Raw genomic sequence first — 19,381 nt, 5'->3', positions numbered from 1 at the left:
CACATGGCACTTCTGACATCTATTTGTGAGAACATACCTATATTTAAATAACCAGGATTATGAAAATGACCCCAAAACACATCTAAATGCATAATTAAGATGGGTGTTTGAAAAGAGGTTTCTCCTATATCATAAAAGAATCATATCTAATTAAAACATGCGGCAATGACGGCCAAATAATAACCTTGCTTTAATATTACAGGTTTTTTTTTCATGTTTTATTTCAGGGATGGGTTATAGTGATTTTGCTCTAAGAAAGGGATTCTATAAGACAGGAGAGAGGGGAAAAAAAAAACTCATAAGCAGATCTTGCATCTGACCTGAAAATCCCAGGATTTGATTGATCTTAATGCCCATGGCTCTGAATATGATAATTTTAATATTAATGAGCAAATGAGCAGTTTTATTATGCATGCTATATAGTTATAACTAATAAGCTGCCGGGCTGAGAACTGGATCCCCAAGCTGAGCTGATGAGACCAAGCGGAGATATTAAATCACCTTTCATTCCTTTTAAAAAATTCTCTCAGTTAATCAAATGACAAGCCCATCACAGCCTAGCCTTGTAGAGGCAGCACAAAGGAACAGCCAGGCTCAAAATGTAAATATCTCAGTGCAGCTATTGTAAAAGGAGGGGCCCAAATACTCCTAATGCCAATCCATGGCTTTTTTGTTCCACCCATGGCAAGATTTAAATATTTTGTGATAAGGAGGGAGAATCTGTGAGCCTGTTTATCGGTATGAGTAAAGGATATGTGCGCAGGGAGACACTATGCTTTATGTTATCTATAGCAGCTTGTAACTAGTAGCTTGTGTTTAGGATCAGAGAGTCAAGCAGTAAAGCAGCTGTCTTTGATCGTTTCTGTGCAAGACCACATACAGTAAAGGAGTTGCGGCACTGTGTGCTGATGTACAGGGAGCTATTGCACACCCTTGTGGAGCTGTAATCATATGCCAGCATCATTAGCAACCCAAATCCAAATTAATTCACTTTGCTAAATCTAGAGCTGGGAGATGCTTAGCATGCTGATGAGAGAGCTCGCAGACTTGCTCTGAGAAAGGGCTTTTTTAACTCAGCCAGGCAAATTCTATCAAATAAAATAAATGAGCACACTGCCAGCTATCTTATCGTCAAAAACACCAACCCTGCCCCCCCCCCCCCCCCCAAAAAAAACACAGCAAGCCCAAAAAGATTTTTAAACCTCTTGTCTCCTTTTCTTGTCTTCCCTGAGACAGAAAAGGCAGACATTGTAGTTGTTGGGAAAGGGATACAAATGAGAGCCTTTGTCTTGGTAAATAAAGAATGCTCCCATAGTGACAGCAGCATTTACTTAGTGTCGGACAGGCCCTAACCTCTCTTTCTCGCTGTATATACATGAGATATGGTGTGTACAAAGAACCACCCAACAACGGTGTAAAAAGAAAAAAAAAAACCCAGACTGCATCTGAAAGGCAAACAGCCATCTTTCAAACTAATTAACCAATAATATGCCAGGGAGGAACGGGGGGAGTGGTGGGGGGGTGAGAAGGAGCGTGCAAGAGAGAGAAAGAGGAAGAAAGAGAGGAAGGAGTAATACACTGCATCTAACAAAAGGTGCTGATGATTGAGTGTCTGGGTAGTAATTAGCGTGTCAGAATGCACACCTCCCCGCCAAGTCTCAGCTATTAATTGCACCAAATTAGAAAACGATATCAGAGGCCGAATTATTCTTTCACTTGTCATTTTTCTAAAGCAAAGAGAAAGAGAGAAAGGAAATTTGCTATTTTCAATAGCCAGGTTAAAAAGAAGGGAGGGTGATACTAATGTATCCATGTCAAGTAAATAAATGCCCGTTCTGGACCTCCGTCTCTATCCAGTGGACAGGCTAAGGAGGGGTAAAAGGAAAAAAAGGGAGGAAAAAAGAAAAGAAAAGAAAAGAAAAGGAGTAAAACATTACCTTCCAAGTAGCTGCGTTGCGTCTAAAGTAGGCAAAGGTGCGCGTGAACCAGCTGTAGATTTCATTAAGTGTTAACTGCATGTCTTTTGAATCCATTATAGCCTGCAACAAGATGCCATCAAGGAGCGTTAGCTCGTTTAGCCACTCTCACCCTGGACTAGTGTTAATTCAGGCAGCAATTAATTCTAATCTAATCAGGCAAAAGCTAATTTATTTCCCCACTCACCTGCCTGATGAGCGTTGCATACGTGAACGGTGGTCTGACATCAGCATTCTTATAAAACTCATAGTTTGGGGCTATTTCTGCAATAAAAATTAATAAATAAAATTCAAGGATAAATAAATATACTATCAACATTAACAAAAATTGCTAAACTGACTCCTCAAGGGAGCAAATTCACCTAGGATTCATTTAAATTAAAAAGTGAGGAAGAGAAGGGGGAGGGGGTGCACATCAAATCATCGTTTTACATGTCCAACAAAATGCATTTTTAATTAATCCCTCTCAAGAGAAATCATAAACATTAACACACGTGCGAAATTAGAGCTCGTGTAGATATTTTGTATGTATCTGAATATTTCATGCTTGCTCCATGCGAGGCCAGTAACTATAAACATCAAAAATAGGGGATTTTTTGAAACACACACACACAAACGCACACACACGCTCACACACAGCTCATCTAAAATGTGATGAATTTTGTATCATTTCTCTATTTGACTGTAATTAACATTCATAAAATATTGAGGAACTGTACAGCATGATATTTGTCTCATTTTCACAGAGGGAAGGAATGAAATAAAGAGCTTCGCCAGGATGTGGGCTCTTATTGGAGCAAACAGCACACCAGGAGGAATGAGTGTGTATCCAAACAGAAGATGAACGTACAGTAACGCTGCAGATGCTTATTGCCTTATTGCTCATTTACCTGAGGATAGTGGCATGGAGTACTTGTCAGAGTGGCGTCTACGCATGGCGCCCATGCTCGGCACGCTGGCGGGGCTCAGGACCGAGGGCACCTGGGGCATCTGGCTCAGTGGTGTGATAGGGGTGGTGGGGGTGGTGGGAGTCTGGGGCAGGTTTGGGGGTGACACCGATGGCAGGTTCTTCGACATGGTCATGCTTGACACTAGATTCAACTGATGAGGAGGAAAAGAGATGGGGGATGACGAAAGAGAGAGAGAGGATGAGAGCTTTTCAGTTTTGAAGGACTCAGACAAATAAGAGCAGATTCCGCTGTACAGCTGTGTTCACACTAATAAGCTGCAGAGAAAACAGCCAATCTCCACTAATTACAGGATGAAACGCTATCATAAGAATTCTAATTAGAGCATGCTGTTAAAGATTATCTAATGATGATCCTTTGTGTTATCTCAACCCATCTCTATCCCATAAGAGCTCCCTGCCTGTGTGTGAGAGTGAATGTTTTCTGATAGCGAGATTCCACCTGTTATTTTGGCATAACCTAGCTCTATTGAAAGCATCTTACAAACATTACAAACCCACATTGAAAACCATCCCACTTTTTTCAGGCTCCAACCGTTTCAATAAATTCACCCTGACCATAACGTCTATGTTTCATTTGTCTGAATGACGCCGTTACCCGTGCAAAAGTGTAAATTCGTGAGTGAGTTCCGGACTGGCTTTGATGGAGAGAAACTGGAAATGACAGTGGGAGAATGAGTTGGGCATCAACAATCATTTATAGCAGGTGTTGATAAATAGTAGGAAACGTCGAGTTGCCTGTTTCCTTTACGGCTAGGTCCTTACATAGTTGATCATTACGACGCCACTTAATGCTAATGAGATGATGACAGAAAGAGCACTATACAGTCATAGAGCAGAAATCAATTACTCCACTAGAGAAACATTGCACCTCGGCAAAGTGGCTGCATCTACAACATCAATAAACATGCATTATTGCTGACAGATGGATTTTTTTTTTTTACAAGATATGGCAAGCCTCTGTGTGTTATATAGTAATTCTGCTGTGACTCATCCTAGATGCTTTCCATAGCATCCCACTGCTCATGGAAAAAAAATTTGTCTTACTGTACCTAGCGTGACACTCTGATAGTTTACTCTACTGGCATCATTTTCTCACTAGAACACTCCTCTGTGTATAATGCAGGAATCTCCATATAATTCAGCCGAGGTCAGGTCACGGCAATGGGCTGGCGCTCTAAAGCGCCTCCCTCTTAATACCCCCATTCGCTGCTGTACGCTGCATGCCGCAAAACCCACAATATCAACTGGTAATTATGCGCTACTTGTTCTACACCAGGACCAACAAAGGCGTCTGATACACCATCAAACTGAGCAAAAAAAAAGAGCACTTCATAATAAATCCTATTAAGAGTGAGTGTGTGTGGGGCATGTATATTTATAGTGTTAAGACAAGATTTTTCTTCCCCTCTCTCTTCACCTGGTTACAGCAACAAGCGTAACATGTTTGCAGGCACACAATCCCGTATTTGCCAAATGGAATTTATTAAAGCCTAACTGAGCAGGAGTGAATAAGAGGCAGGGATGAGCACTTCACCACCTCCACTCATCTGAATATATATTCAAGGTTGGTTGAGAGAGAGGGGGGTGGGGGGTTGGGGGGAGACCCCTCATTATTCAGGACTTGCAACCTTGGTAACTTTGATTTTCAGCCATCCATGGCATGGCCAAAAGGTAACATTTAATGAAGTGCCATTCAGGGCATAAATGGGGTCATATAATAGACAGCACGCCTGCACCTTTTGTTGGGCTACTGATAGCTGTTAAGGGTGCAGTGATGAACCAACAGGGCTCATTTTGCCCTTCTAAAAAAAACCCATGCTATTAATATTTATCAAACATGTGGGCTGCCTCTTTCTCAGTCCTATGCATGCGAGGGCAGAAATCTGTGCCATATCATCTATTACTGTACTTTTTATACTTTGCATACATTTTTAAGTGTTGGATAAACATGTTCGCTTTACATCAGTAAAACTAGAAATATCCGGTTTACAACTGGATACGCAGATACAAGTACAGTGCATACATATAAGTACAAACGCATACACAGATGCACGGAAATAAATACACAGAAACACACAGACAAACAACACACACACACACACACACACACACACACACACACAGAGACACAGAAACACACACAAAGAAAAAACTGGGAAAAACCGAGACTGCTCGTTTAAAAATCAGCCATTAATTGCTCACCATCAAATGCAATTAGCAGCCTTTTCATGTGTGGTTTATGTAATGTAATACTTCATTAATAGCATTCATTCATATGCAGTCTTGGATTACAGGCTGAAATTCTTTATTAGTGTAGATGTAACCAAGCTGCTGGAATTCTGAAGATTAAAAAAGGGAGAGTGAATAATAAATTGGCAGAGGGGAGCAGACGATTCCTGGCGGATCTACAGGATAATTATTCTATCTTGTGATTATCTATTTTATATGGTGGGAGGTGATGAGGAAAATTATGCCATTCAAATTAGGCACGTACTAAACGGTAGAAACACACTATGTATTCCTGTACAAAATATTGAGCACTGAATAAATAAGTTGGATAAAAATATTTATTTTTGCTCCGATGTCTATATGTAAATACTTTCTCTAAACAATGATTACACCTAAATTTGATGTTTTTGCTTGACATAGAACTAAAATAGCTTTTTCCACAATGGAAAAATTACATAGCCTATTTTTAAAAATCCATATTTTAGAGATAGCATTTAGCTTAAATTTTCAGACGTCTGTCAGATTGTTTACAGATTGATGGTTATTTCATTTCACGTCTTGTTCGCCACGTTCCAGCTATCATTAGAGCTGTTTGTTTTCAGAATGAAACGTCTGCTCTGGCCTGTGGCTCCTTCGAGTGCTCCTCCAGTCACAGAGCTTAACAGCTTCTGCCGGCCAACAGGTTGTTCGCAGTATTAAAGCCATCAGGCCATAATGGCTGGGCCTTTTCGGCTCAGATTGGGGCTATGATTTAATGCACTCCCCGTTGTCACAGTCTTTCTCCCTGCTTGTGTCTGATGGGGAGCAGTGAAACCTGGCATTACAAATCCCATTCTCTCCTCATTCCTCTCCCTCTTTGTCTCAGTGCCGTTAAACGGCGGTGTTTAGAGAGCTCATCTGCTGGCCTGCCGCCCTGTTTACTGAATGTAGAGCAATATGCACTCACCGGTTTAGGAGATGGTTTGGGCTCTGAGGGCCGCATGTGCAAGTGGGCCATCATTGCCTGAAGACGCTCACGTTCCTTAGAAAGCTGTTAAAAAAATAGAGGGAGAGAGGAAAGGGGTAAAAAAAAAAAGAAAAAGGAAAACAGAGAGGTTTTGGAAATGAGTGATTTTCTTCAGGCTACCATACTCATACATCTTGTTATTGAGCTTGTCTGAGTGTAATGAATCCTGCATATGCCCAGTTTGGATTTTTAAATCTCACAGTCACAAGCTTTAAACATACAGAGAATTAAAATGAAAAAGGAGAATGGAAAGAGGAAACACACACACACACACACACACACATATATATACACATATATATATATATAAGAAGAGAAGAGAACCACTACTGGTGTCGGTGGTGGGAAGATGTGTGGTGCAGAGAGGTCGGACAAAAACAAATAGCACTTCATCTTTTTGTCAATAGCAGAATTTAGGTCAGCAATGGTCTGACAGTAACAAGCTACTTGGGCCATAAATTAGAGGGTCCTAAGCGTCTAGGCAAAGTCCTGTGGACTCAGTTAAGGCTGGACTGAAGCCAGCAGCTGCCAAGAGGTGAAGGGGTCCCACAAACAGAGTGCCAGGCGAACCCCGCCTCCTTGCGTAGCTGCTTTGGCCTACTCCCTCTGAGCTTCAGTTAATGCCCTGGCCATCCGCTATCATCAATCTAGCTCACGGCGAGTGACAGAGACCAGCCCGCGACCGTACACAGCATGCTGAACTCTGCCACGGAGCCTGTATCCTCACTCTGATCCGCGCCTCATTACCACTGACGGAGGGATGAAAAAAAAGAGAAAAAAAGAAACAGGAAAAGGGGAGGACAAAAAAGCATGATGGAAAACAGCAACACTGCTGTAATTGGTCACAGTGTAAGCACGGGAGGTTGTGCCTCTTTGGTCTTGGGCTGCTTTCAGAGGGGAAAAATGAAGGTCCACTGCCGTACTTTTGTCATTTTAAATATAAACAAGAATTATTCATTGTTCCAGATTCTTATAAATAGGGAGGAATTCACATAGCATAAAAACCTTTAAAGGTTAAGAGCAACACTTGGCGGTCACAGCTTAGGCCTCTAGTCACAGACTAGTGACTACTTATCAGGTTTTTCTTTATGTCTCTTGCACTTAAACAAAACTCTGCTTTCAATCTTTAATCAATCTATCATAACTTTTAACTTAGACATTAGTAATTACTATCAAGAGAAAACCTGTTGTTTTACATCTCTCCTGATTCAGTGTCGTGGGGGTGACCCATGTGTCCACTCCCATAGTTCATTATGGCCGACAGGGGTGTGAAGACAGAGAGGGTGTTTTGCTGGCAGGAGAGCTGGCCGCAGCTCTGAGTAATAACGTCCTTCAATCACTGCACTCATTATCTTGCCAGCATGACTTCTTAATAAGGTCACACTCCACCTCCTGAAAATAGTGGCCGTCTTTAGAGCTTCCGTCAGGTGCAAAGTGCATTTAATTAACACCGACCAGCCCAAGATGCGTGCATATTAATTGGACAGCATAGAAAATAAGCACAAATCCTAATTCAACTAAAAAATGCCAGTGACAGGTTTCTCTCAAGATTCACTCACAATGTCCTCTAATCAATTGGGCATTATTATTATTATTTTTTTTTTAAATAACAAAGAAAGTAATAGTGGATAAGCTCTGGAAGATGATATCATTGCTGTTTTAACTTGATAGAAAATAAATAGCTTTCTTGTATTTTGCTAAATCCACTAATGTACTAGTGTATGTGTAGGTGATGGCAAATGTTGGTGGAGGTACCTGTATCTCTAGTTGCTGTACCACTTGCATTTGGACCCGGCACTGTGCTGTGCTCCTGTCGTCTAGAGCGTGCTCACTGTTAAGGTGCCTAAAATCAAAAGGAAACAGGTCAATTACGCAACACAACCCATCACATGTATTCACTATTATTACACTGTAGCAAAATAATGCAATCTAAATTGTTTTAAAAAAAGAATAATTATTTTTAAAAAGCATATATATATTTTTTTTACATTTTTATAAGTGTTATATTTTTTCCCCTTATGTGCCATATATATATATATATATATATATATATATATATATATATATATATATATATATATATATATATATATATATTTTTTTTTTTTTCTTTAAAGGATCTCTATGTCTGAGTATTCACCACGAAAAAGTGAAAACTACAATTTACAAATTACAATAGGGGCACTGTCATCTAAATGCAGAGCAGCACTGCTTATAAGGGATGCTGGCATACAAAAGGCATTACAGAGTGGTTCTGTCCTCTTCATTTATGGAAAACAATAAATGCAATTTAACTTGAGTAACATTTAAAAAGCGCCTCATACGAAGGGTGCATTATTCGGCCGACATATTAAATGTATCTACTCATCCCTTCATTAGAATAAAGGGAGGGAAAAAAAAAACGCTGGACTGCAAAAGCAGTCAATGACAGTTTTCCTTGATTGGATTTTGTCTGCAGGACACAAAAGAAGCTCGCCATTAAAATAGACCTTTATTCCCGGCGAACGCACACAGGCGAAAAGGTTTTTAAAAGTGTTGTGATGTTCAGTAATGAGCCTCTATCTAAATTATCATTGGTGACAAACCCACAAAGCGCTCTTTGAGGAGACATGGTTATGAAATGCCAAAGCTGCCACTTTCTTTCCTGTAATTATAGGTTAGCTTGCAGACCCTTCAATGATCATTTACAGTACAGCCTCCAGTGCATTAGAGTGAGCTTAAATCACACGACACACACACACACATACACACACACACACAAAAAAACAACTGCAATGCATTTCCTCTATTCATTTCAAGCAGGCCATTGTTTATGTGCAATATGCAAAATAACAATGTATTCATAACCCTCCCAAAACACGCCAATCAAAGTGGAGGGCATCTAAGAGCACAATAGCTCCACTACCTTTCAATTACAGCCATGCCCCATTTTAAATCATTTCATTTCATCATGGTCATTTCTGCTTTTGTAACTATTTCAGGTCGAATGCCCAGATATTCTCCATTATAAATCAAAAATGAGATGGCTTTAAAACAGAGAGGGGCTGGGAAAGCTGGTGGCTCCCTCCAGCCCATGCCTAATTGCTGTTTCAGAATGCGCATGCAAAGGGGCATTTCATTAATCATTTAATCATGTCCCTTGCAGGGAAGAGGGGAACTAATGTTGCAAATACCCTTTTCATTTCAATGCTCATAATGCTATCTTACGCACTTGATGTATGGCGGATGTCATAAATTACAGCTGCTTCAAAAGGGCCAAGCGCCTTGCCTGCTTTCCCCAAAGACACTTACTCCTTTCTCCTTACCATCAGCATTCTGGATTTATCTCTCTTTTTTTGTGCCAAAGAAAGGCTTTGGCATAAGGTCAATAGTTAGCAATGTTACCTACTGTATAGATTAATACATGCATACAAAATAGATGGGTAATAATTAAAAAACAACAACAAGAACAAAGAAATGCTTAGAGGAAAAGCATCTGAGAGTGACACAAAATGTGCGTGTGTGTGAGTGAGAGAGAGCGAGCGAGAGAGAGAGATTGGGGTTAGACGGAGTCACCAATACCTCTTAATGAGGCAGAGGCGGTGGGCTCAGTTCAAACAGAAAGGTGAGGAGAGGATGAGAGAGGCCGTCTGCACAAAGACAGCTCTGAACAAACATCTCTGGAGCTGCCTGTAATTTATGGGTCACTTTATAGGCATATTGATTTTTGTTTTGAGAGAGGGAATAAGAGCTCTGATGGCACTGGGCTCTGCGAAAAAGACTGACAGGAGCAATCCACACGGACACTGACTGCATTTAGCTATCTGTGCTACTGAAATACTGCAATAATACTTGGAACAGTACCTCAGATGGAGGTAATGACAATCGAATCTTAAAATATTCTACAGATAAGTAGTGTACAATATACATTGTTGCCTGCTCTGCCTAAAACACTCAAGAAGTCACCACAACAAAGCCTAGCACACTTATGAAAGTTGTGGCAACCCAGTAGGAGTGATATGACAATGTAGTCTAAAAATATCATGGTTTCATGGTATCATGGTGTTAAACAACCATTTAAAAACACACAAACAGGTTGTAAAAATGAAAGGCAAGACTTATTATAAATTCTTTGTACAAAAATGTCTTAACAAAACAATCAAATCCCCTAATTATACTTTCATATTAAATATCTTTTTGTGAATGACTTTTTCATGAAAGCACTTACACTGTCAGTATCACATTATTGTTATAAGCTGAAAGAGAGAGACAGAGGCTGTGTGGACAGATGGTGTGATGAGCCAAAAAATATATAATCTAACTAGCATGGCAGTGTGCTGTGCTGCTCCACCAAAAATACCATTTTTAATGTTTTAATGGAACATGGCAATGCCATGATCTTCTGTTGGTCTGATAGATGTCATGTATGATAAAGTTACTAACATGCTAGGAGTGCTAGCACAGGTAGCGTGTTTACAACAGTAGTGGATTATGCAGCCCAAAGGCTTTCAGTGCAGTCTGTGTCCCCTGCGACAGATTACTGTAGTATGATTTAGGGGGAATCCAAAGGGAAGGAGTTGAAAAATGTTTGGGGAGTCACAGCCAGACACAAAAACGCATGAGAGCCAACGCAGTACAGAGTAACTGACGGAAATGCATTTTAAACAGTATTAAAGTCAACAGTGAGGTAACTAACCAATCATACATCATGACTAACCATCAGCACAGGGGAAGGAGAGCCAGGTTTTCTGTATTATATTATGGGTATATTAGGTAATTAGGTATATTACGCAGTATTAGGTAAGGTTGGGACTTGAACACTACGCTGGAAAAATGGTGACTGAGATTACTGAAGATGTAATAGCCATCTGTTGGACATTTCCTGTAAATATCCAGTAAAAACACATTGCACTGCATCATCCCTTTTTCCCTTTCTTCATCCACACACACATGAAAGAAACCCAATATGAGAAGTAGGGCAGCAATCTGCAGCTTATATAATAATAAACTTGCCAGCACTCGAAGAGCAGAACTTGGGTGGCATGAATTCATTATGCATTTCTTTTAATTTGACATACTCCCCAAATAAGTTGCCCTGAATCACACCACAAGCACGAGAAGCTCTCAGAATAATGCATTCTCTGTTGCATAAATATACATATCTTGAGGAAACACACCCATACACCTACACACACACACACAATAATATTCCATTTGAATTTCAGAGCTAATGTAAGGTGCCAGGCACCTCTAGGCTACCTCTCCAGGTGAGAAACACTTAAAAGAACACTGAACAGCTATTAAATGCTGATCTTGACAAGTTTCTTAAACGCACAGTGCAAATTCTTCACCAGCAGCTACAACCCCAAGCCGCCCGCCACTCCTTCAAAGGTACCATTTGATTCTGACACCTGTTTTATGTAAACCATTTTAGGCGTGTATACTGGGATGATGCGTGGCAGTGACTGCCATCGCCTAAAACATTAAAAGCCTCTTCCTGACGCAGACAATAGCTCCTCCAAAGCACAGTGACACCCGCCATCTCGATGGCTCAGATCACACTAGCTTTGTGGAGGGGGTTTCAGGTGCGGCTTACTGTACTGGAGATTCTGAGTCGGGAATGATCAGGGGAGCGTCGTTCTTATTTCAGCGCTAGACACTTGAAACACATGCTGCTTCACACACTGACTGTTGTGGCAATACACTACTATGCAACATGTCACACAGAGCTTCTTTTTTTTAAAGGTATGTTTCTCTGCTTCATTTAATATTGAATGGGGTTTAGCAAGTTGATGATCATAATTTATAATGTAGGTAATGTCAGGTAGAACATATAGAATATGTATACATGTAAGGATTAGAGTAAATTCTGCTATCCACACATTTATTCATATACTGTTCATCTCAAGACCGCAAAAATGTTTTCACAAATTCTAGTCACTGAATTTAGTAAGCATGTGATAGCCTATTTGAGCTGAGGGCTCACAAAAAGTCTGACAAAAACTTTAGAATTTAATGTGAGATTTTTAATATACTTTCATCCATATCTTCACTCTGTTTGAAGTTAACTCTCAAATGTCTAATCTCTCTGAACTACCCAATCTACAAAAAAAGGATAGAGGAACAATGGCCCTACTTTCGCATGCTGTTTATGCGAACTGACGTGGACATTTGCGACCGCCATAACGCGTGCAAGATCATTATTTCACAGTTAATTAACAAACCTGATTAGAATATTCAAATGAATAGTTCTTCTTTCTTTTGACGTTGAGGCACTCGTCTCCGAGTGGCAATGTGATAACCTATAATCGCCGGCACGGCAAACACCTTCTCCTTTGATGGCCCTCACTAACATCCCAGCAACAAAGCAGACCAATTACAAATGAGCTAATTAACTAAATTGTTGATGGAGCATGAAGAATTCATTTCACTCCATTGGCTGCACCATGACAACACTAAATGTGTCCCGTTGTGAGGGGATAAAATGGCTACACAAGCTGCCATTAGCTTCTGGCACTTCTCACCATCCTATCAAGCTATCCTCACGGCTGGTGCAGGGAACTGACGGTCATTCCAAAGCTCTGGCTCTAACAGACTGACTGATAACTGAAAGCCAGTCACAAGCATCGCTACACAAGTTTTACACTTTTCAACTGACTGTGAAATCCTTCAGCGCCTTCAGTGCTGGTGTTAAAACACATTCTGTGTGCATTTTGCAGGTTTTTTTTAAAAATTAATGGCTATTTTAATTAACTAGCATTGGAGTAACTAACCAAAGGAAATGTCTGTGGGATTAAATTTTTGTCAGTATGATTTGTGATCAATTATGGCTTTGTAGCTAACATTTCTACATGAGTTGGGAATATAAGGATTCTAGCTTATATTAGGATCCTAGCATTTACCCATGATAAAAAGAAAACAAATTCCAATGTGTAGGTTTTTTTTTTTTTTTTTTGCACAGAGCCATACTGTTCAAATAATCAATCAATAATCAGGGATACCTACTTCAAAAACTGTCCAAAGTCCTCGCAGATGCTCTCACAGCCGGGCCATTTGCACACTCCATGGCCATAGAGGGAATGTGAGTGTAACGCTCCAGTCTCTTCATGTAACGAGCTAAGAGGGTGAGAGACAGAGTCAGAGAGAGAGAGAGAGAGAGAGAGTGAGTCGGATTCTTTACAAGAGGCACAATAGCCGGAGGCCACTTGGACCTGTCAGGTTACAATCATTGACAATTAAGTCAAAACAGGTTAATTCAGATTCAGCCCTGTTCTCCAGAAAGGTCCGACTGGCAGAAGGGGGAGGAGAACTAATTGGAGAAAAGGCTCAAATGCTACTGCCTGCTAAGAAAAGCTAGGAAATCAAGCATACAACCTCTTCATGGTGCTACTGTCTATTTATTGATTACTATACTGTAATTTACAGCTGAGGACTAAACAAGGTGTGAAATATAGGTGGGAAAAACAGCAGAAAATGACAACGATACCGTGTGACACTTTGTTCTCAGACATTTCCTTTCGTATTTCCTCACAACTCTTGTCCAAACCTGTGATTTGAATTTGCCTACTGTCTAAGCTGTGGTTATAGTAAATTAATGCCTTCTGACCAATCAGATTGGAGAATACAACAATGTTGTGGTATAATTACAAATAAATGTGGATAAGAATCAGAAAGGAGACCAAAAATAATTACCTTTGTATTCTTGGTATTGATAAGTGCATTTAGGTTATAGCATTTTATGAGCCTATTAACACTTTGTTGGGATGAAAAAAACAGACACCATGCTATAATCACATCAGGAGATTAATTAATAGCATAAATGGTACATTTAAGGTTTAAGTTACAAATACACCTCAGATGTGTTAGGACTGAGGAATAAACATAGTACACAAGGGGCTAAGAGCCTCAACAGGTCCATGCATATGTGTGTGTGTGTGTGGCTGTTTTACACTCAGCTCTATAAGCCTCCTGTTTTTGACAAATCTCCACGCGCCATCATTATTGTGAGGCCTTGGGCACCAAGACATTCTGTTTTCTGTTTTTTTTTTTTAATTAATTGATTAATTCAAGCATTGTCTCCCTCCTTCGTGCTTTATCTTATTTTTCCGTATTCTGAGCGAAGGCTTCTAAAGATATATATTTTTTCTGAGCAGGGCTTAAGTAGCTGCTCAGATGCTATCTACTTTAACCTAATTACACAACACCTGCGCTAACAGTGAAGTCGACGGCTGGGGCTCGGCATGTCTCGTGTGGCAGCAGGAGCCTGAATAATGTATGGAGCAGGTAGACAGAAATGCAAAATGCTGTTTCACACCGGCGGAGCAGCAAACAAAAGGACCATCACATGGATAAACAGCAAGGAAATGTCACACTTGCATCTAGTATTCTGTTTACATGACAGCCTGAGCTGCCGAGGTAATTCCAAAAGAGAAAGCAGGCACTAAATGCTTCATATACAGTGAGGTTTGTTTGTTGCATGCTCCTGCGAGATGCACCTCCTTGCTTTTGACAGAATCTGATAACAGTCTGTACAACAACATACAGTCCCTAAGTCTGCAGGGAGGTTTTGACTGGCTTTGACTATTACTGTGCACGCTTTAATAAAGTATTGATGAGCAAATAAACAAGATAATAGCATGCTCTTCCTTTAAGAATAAATATTTCTTTCTCTAGTTCTAAATGGGGACAAATATGACAGCACTTTTTTCTTTTCTTTTTTTTCAAACGACGTCTTACATGAAAAGGAGTTTTAACAGGCGCCTGTGGCTTGCGATTGGGTGCATGTGTTGCGTTTATACATGCATTAGATGCTCTATTTATGCATGTATGCCCAGAAGGAAGATGTAAGAAAATATAAATCTGTGTAGGCTTGAAAGCATGTATGATTATGCAGTAGGCAATATGACCAAATATCATTGAAGTTGTTTTCACAATAAATGATACTTAGTTTGGTACACACAGAATACACCGGCAAAATAGGAATGACACAAAATGCACTACAATAATCCCAAAAATCAACTACTTTAAAAGGAATAAGGGGAAAAGAATGATGCAACTGATAAAAGTAGGTTTAACATAACATTACAGTGTTTGGAAGTGATGATAACCACAATTTGATATGAGAATTTCTTTCTAAATGGTTGATCACCACATCATCCATCCCTGCGTGCATTCGTCTGTGCATGTGTGTGTGATCTTGTGTGTATGTGTGGAGGTACCTCTCTCTGCGGGTGTTGACAGCTGGAGACTGGCCGTTGGAAATGGGGTGATGGGCGATTGGCGGAGAAGCTTTGGAGGTGGTAGAGGAGGTAGTGGAGGAAGAGTTGGTGGTGCTGAGGTCCAGGCCGCTGTGTTTCAGGCCGTTATCCTCCATGGTGTGACTGCTGGTCACGTCCTTCCACAACTGCTGGAGCTCGGCAGGGCTCAGGCCTGCTGTAACACACGCACACACAATCAAGGTCAGTCAAGTGTATTTGACCACATACTACTACTTCCTAACAACAAACAGACTGGCAGAGATATGCTAGGTAATACCACATGTGTAGACTGAGGTTGGGATGATAAGGAAATGGAAAGCTATAAAGTATGTAAAGTATCCAGACCAATATTTAAGCCTGTAATTGAGGCTTAAAAGCAGTCTGGGCTTACTGCACTTAAACATGTTCAACATCCACCTTCTCATTGTAGACAGCCAGAGACAAGACAGATATAAGCCACACATCTTGGTTATAAGCCAAGATAAAGTAGGTCTTGCTGACAGGTTAAAAAAACAAAATGCTAAAGAACATACCTTTTAAAAAATATGCCTGTTATCATATTTGCTGTAGACATGATGTCTCTGTATTAGCTTTTCTGCTGTCTTTGTTATGTCTAACAGCTAGTTAACTCTTAAGGTTAGATCACAAAACATGCTAATTACTGACCTATCCAACTGGCATACACACATGAACATCCTGTTCATCTTTCATTTACATTATTAAATCTGTTAGATAGATCGCTCTTTGGTTTAATGGTGTTGTTCAACTTGTAATCTTCATTTAGTCCCCTCTATCACTTTCCAACCCTATCTGTCCTTACAAAAATCCAAGCCCATGGATAAACAGGCAGAAGCAAGACTGACATAAGCAGAATATTAGAAAAGGTGCACCTGTACTGTCCTTCTGAGTCTCACGCTCTTCATCCATACTTTCCAAATCTCCACTGTGTCTTTTAAGCATTTGCAGATAGACAGGAAATAGATCCGCTTGCACCTTCATCTCTTTGCTCTGAATGCAGAATCCAAAAGTGCTCGACTGTCAGCAGTGTGGCACTCATCTAGAAACAATTATAGCCTCACAAACAAGCTCCTGTCTGCAAAGTCATATCATCATGTAATCCCTCAGCTGACACAACAACAGTCCTACGCCACAATGTTCCAACCAGTCTGCACTTAAGACCCGCTTGCCACTGTTGTTATCTGCTAATGCGGCACCGGGTGCGCGTTCCAGCCAAAGCAAATGGCAGCTCTTCATTTTCTGGGCTCGCAGTGCGAGGCAGTAAACAACAACAACAATAACAACACCACCAAGCAGCGAGGGAGGAGGGGCGAGTGAGAGAGAGAGAGAGAGAGACAGCGAGAACAACAAGCATACAAACACAGGCACCAGCACTGAAAAAGAAGACAGAGACGGCGAGAAATACAGACAGAAGAAAAGAGGTGAGAGAAGGGCGAGAGGCAGATAGCAAGAGATCAACAAGGAAGAGGAAACATGAGGAGAGACAAACAGGGAGCGAGAGCGGAAGAGAGAGCTGTGCACAGACAGAGCATGTGAGTGCGAGTCACGTGATGGTGACGGGGTTTACCTGGCGGGAGAGTCTGCGCAGGGAGGGCACTCTGTCCTGGGCCTGGGGGCAGAGAAAGCAGGCCCTGCCGCTGCATGCTGAGCAAGTGTTGCTGCTGCTGGAGCTGCTGCATCTGCAGGAGCTGCTGCTGAAAGACCAGCTGCTGTGCTGCTAACTGCTGCTGATGCTGCTGCTGCTGCTGTTGCTATAGTGAGCGTGTGATACACAGAGCACACACACACACACACACACACATAGACATACACACAAATCACACACATTAACCAGCAAGTGGGAGCTCAACATACATATGACGCTACTGCTCTTTCGCTTCTTTTCATCCCTCTATCTCCCTCCTCCTCATGCGCTCTCTCTTTCTCTCTCTCTCCCTCTCTCCAGGGTGCTAGGAGGATTGAGGAGTGTATGGTATGAGTGAGGGCGGGGCAAGGGGTAAATCCCCCCCCCTCCTTTGCTGATAGTTAATTATCTTGCATTTCAAATGGTCTATTAGTGCTTATGAGGCTGCACGGAGAGAGAGAGAGAGAGAGAGAGAGAGAGAGAGACAGACAGATAGACAAACAAACAGAGAGATACAGAGAGAGAGAAACAGACAGACAAACAGAGATAGATAGATAGAGAGAGAGAGAGAGAGAGAGAGAGAGAGCAGCCAGCCCCCAGCTTCCCTCCCTCTGCCTTGTTTACTGCCAGCTTAGTCTGCTTCTTATATAAGGCAGAGCAAAACAACAACAACATCCACAACAACAACAAGCAACATCAGAAAAACAGGGCAGCGTCTTTGGAGCAAAGCATAGCCACACTACTGTTGTTTCAATAATACTATCGTGATTAAAGGAACACGGCAACATTTTTCAGCTTAATTTATATTCACTAAATCAATAGTGTATGGGCGCTTACAAGAATTTTGATGTTTTTCCGTACTGAGAAAGGCGCAGTAAACATGTTTGTTTGATACACAGATATAATGGCAGCCTAAGGGCGGTTGCTGAATTCTGTCAACAAATGCAAATTCAAAACTATGACTGTCTTAGAATAACACCAATATGAGAGAAACTATTATCAAAGCTGTTGCTACGCAGTTTTACCCAACTTTCAAACCCAGGTCATATACAGTAGTCATTCAGGTCTAATGGTAATGAAGCATGTTCAGACAAAACCTGAGGCCATCTGTGTTTACTTTTTTTTAATGACTAACGTATAATCGCAAATTTTTCCGATCTCGGAATTAGCAAATGCTGTATGTTTGACAGGGTGGCCAGGTGGTGCAGAGGGTAGCATTGCATTCCCGCCTTGTACCCAGTGTTCCTGAGATAGGCTCCGGATCTAGGGCTACCTTGACCAGGATAAAGTGGGTAGTGAAGATACATGAATTAATGTATGCATGTTTGACTGAAGAAAGTGTTATACATGTGTCGCATAGACATGTTTTTGATGTAATCCAACAACTGCCTTTAGGCTTCCATTATAAAGGAGATTCAATAAATGAGGTTTCCATGTATTAGTACAGGGAAACATGTACTGTAGCAATTCTTCTCTGTGGTAACTGTCCTTATGCTACAGATAGGTTAGGCAGAAATTAGGCTGAAATACACCAGTGTTTTCTTTTAAGAACAAAGAGGGATTAACTTGAAGAAGCACGTAACTGAGACTGATAAGCTTACGTGTGTTTTTATACTGCATATCATGTGACTGATGTTTCTGTATTGTGTCTGTACTGAAGTCTTGTATCTGTCGAAGTCTACCATTCTGTAGTGTTTATATGCCCTATGAACTGAATTCATTACCAGGTTTTAGGCGGCAGTTTTAAAAATGTCTGAGCTTTGGTTCTCAGTGGACTCTGCGCAAGGTCTCCAGAGGTCTATTAGTCAACTCGGATCTCTAGCAAAGGGCTTCCACAGACACTCTGAAGGCTTCAGCACTTACTTTCTTCTCTTGTCAGAATACATTACAACCTGGTACTCAAGTTAGAGGTAGAAAACTTCCCATTTTTGCCTGGAATTACAAGAGCGAGCATAGTAGAGCAGGCCCCGGAGGAGCTCTTCAACACATCACACTTCAGCCTCAGACACGTTCTTTGCTGTGGAAGACCTTTCTGTTTTAGTTTAGGGTGGGGGGTGGGTTATAGAGAAGGCAAAACTTGTGATGCGCTCACTGGAAAACAGGCTGCATAATGGAGCGAACCGTGTGGATTGGCCTCAGTGTCTCAAGAGAAATAAGGGAGCAATTTCTATTCCATATTTGATGGTGGAGGTCTGAAGAAATTCTATTCACAAATCCAAACAGAAACAAAGCCTTCGGGAGGTCATGCCTGCTTCCTCTCGGCTCTGCATAATGGGACACGGGAAGAAAGAGATGAAGAGACAGGGTGTGTGTGTGTGTGTG

The 19,381-nt window shown here is 41.1% G+C and overlaps 1 protein-coding gene across 1 annotated transcript in view; it reads right to left on the bottom strand.

Moving 5' to 3' along the window:
- Nucleotides 1-19,381, bottom strand: part of foxp2 (forkhead box P2) — a 95,630-nt gene that overhangs the window by 8,034 nt on the left and 68,215 nt on the right. Inside the window, exons 8-15 of the mRNA XM_053650827.1 lie at nt 17,003-17,186; nt 15,379-15,592; nt 13,166-13,276; nt 7,937-8,024; nt 6,122-6,205; nt 2,867-3,077; nt 2,164-2,240; nt 1,938-2,039 (exon numbers count right to left, since the gene is read on the bottom strand). Of these exons, the coding sequence (XP_053506802.1) occupies nt 1,938-2,039; nt 2,164-2,240; nt 2,867-3,077; nt 6,122-6,205; nt 7,937-8,024; nt 13,166-13,276; nt 15,379-15,592; nt 17,003-17,186 (1,071 nt within the window). The remainder of the gene's footprint in view (nt 1-1,937; nt 2,040-2,163; nt 2,241-2,866; nt 3,078-6,121; nt 6,206-7,936; nt 8,025-13,165; nt 13,277-15,378; nt 15,593-17,002; nt 17,187-19,381) is intronic.

This window comes from Ictalurus furcatus, chromosome 19, assembly GCF_023375685.1.
Source record: "Ictalurus furcatus strain D&B chromosome 19, Billie_1.0, whole genome shotgun sequence".
NCBI classification, from domain to species: Eukaryota; Metazoa; Chordata; class Actinopteri; order Siluriformes; family Ictaluridae; genus Ictalurus; species Ictalurus furcatus.
This window is presented reverse-complemented; position numbering and strand designations above follow the sequence as displayed.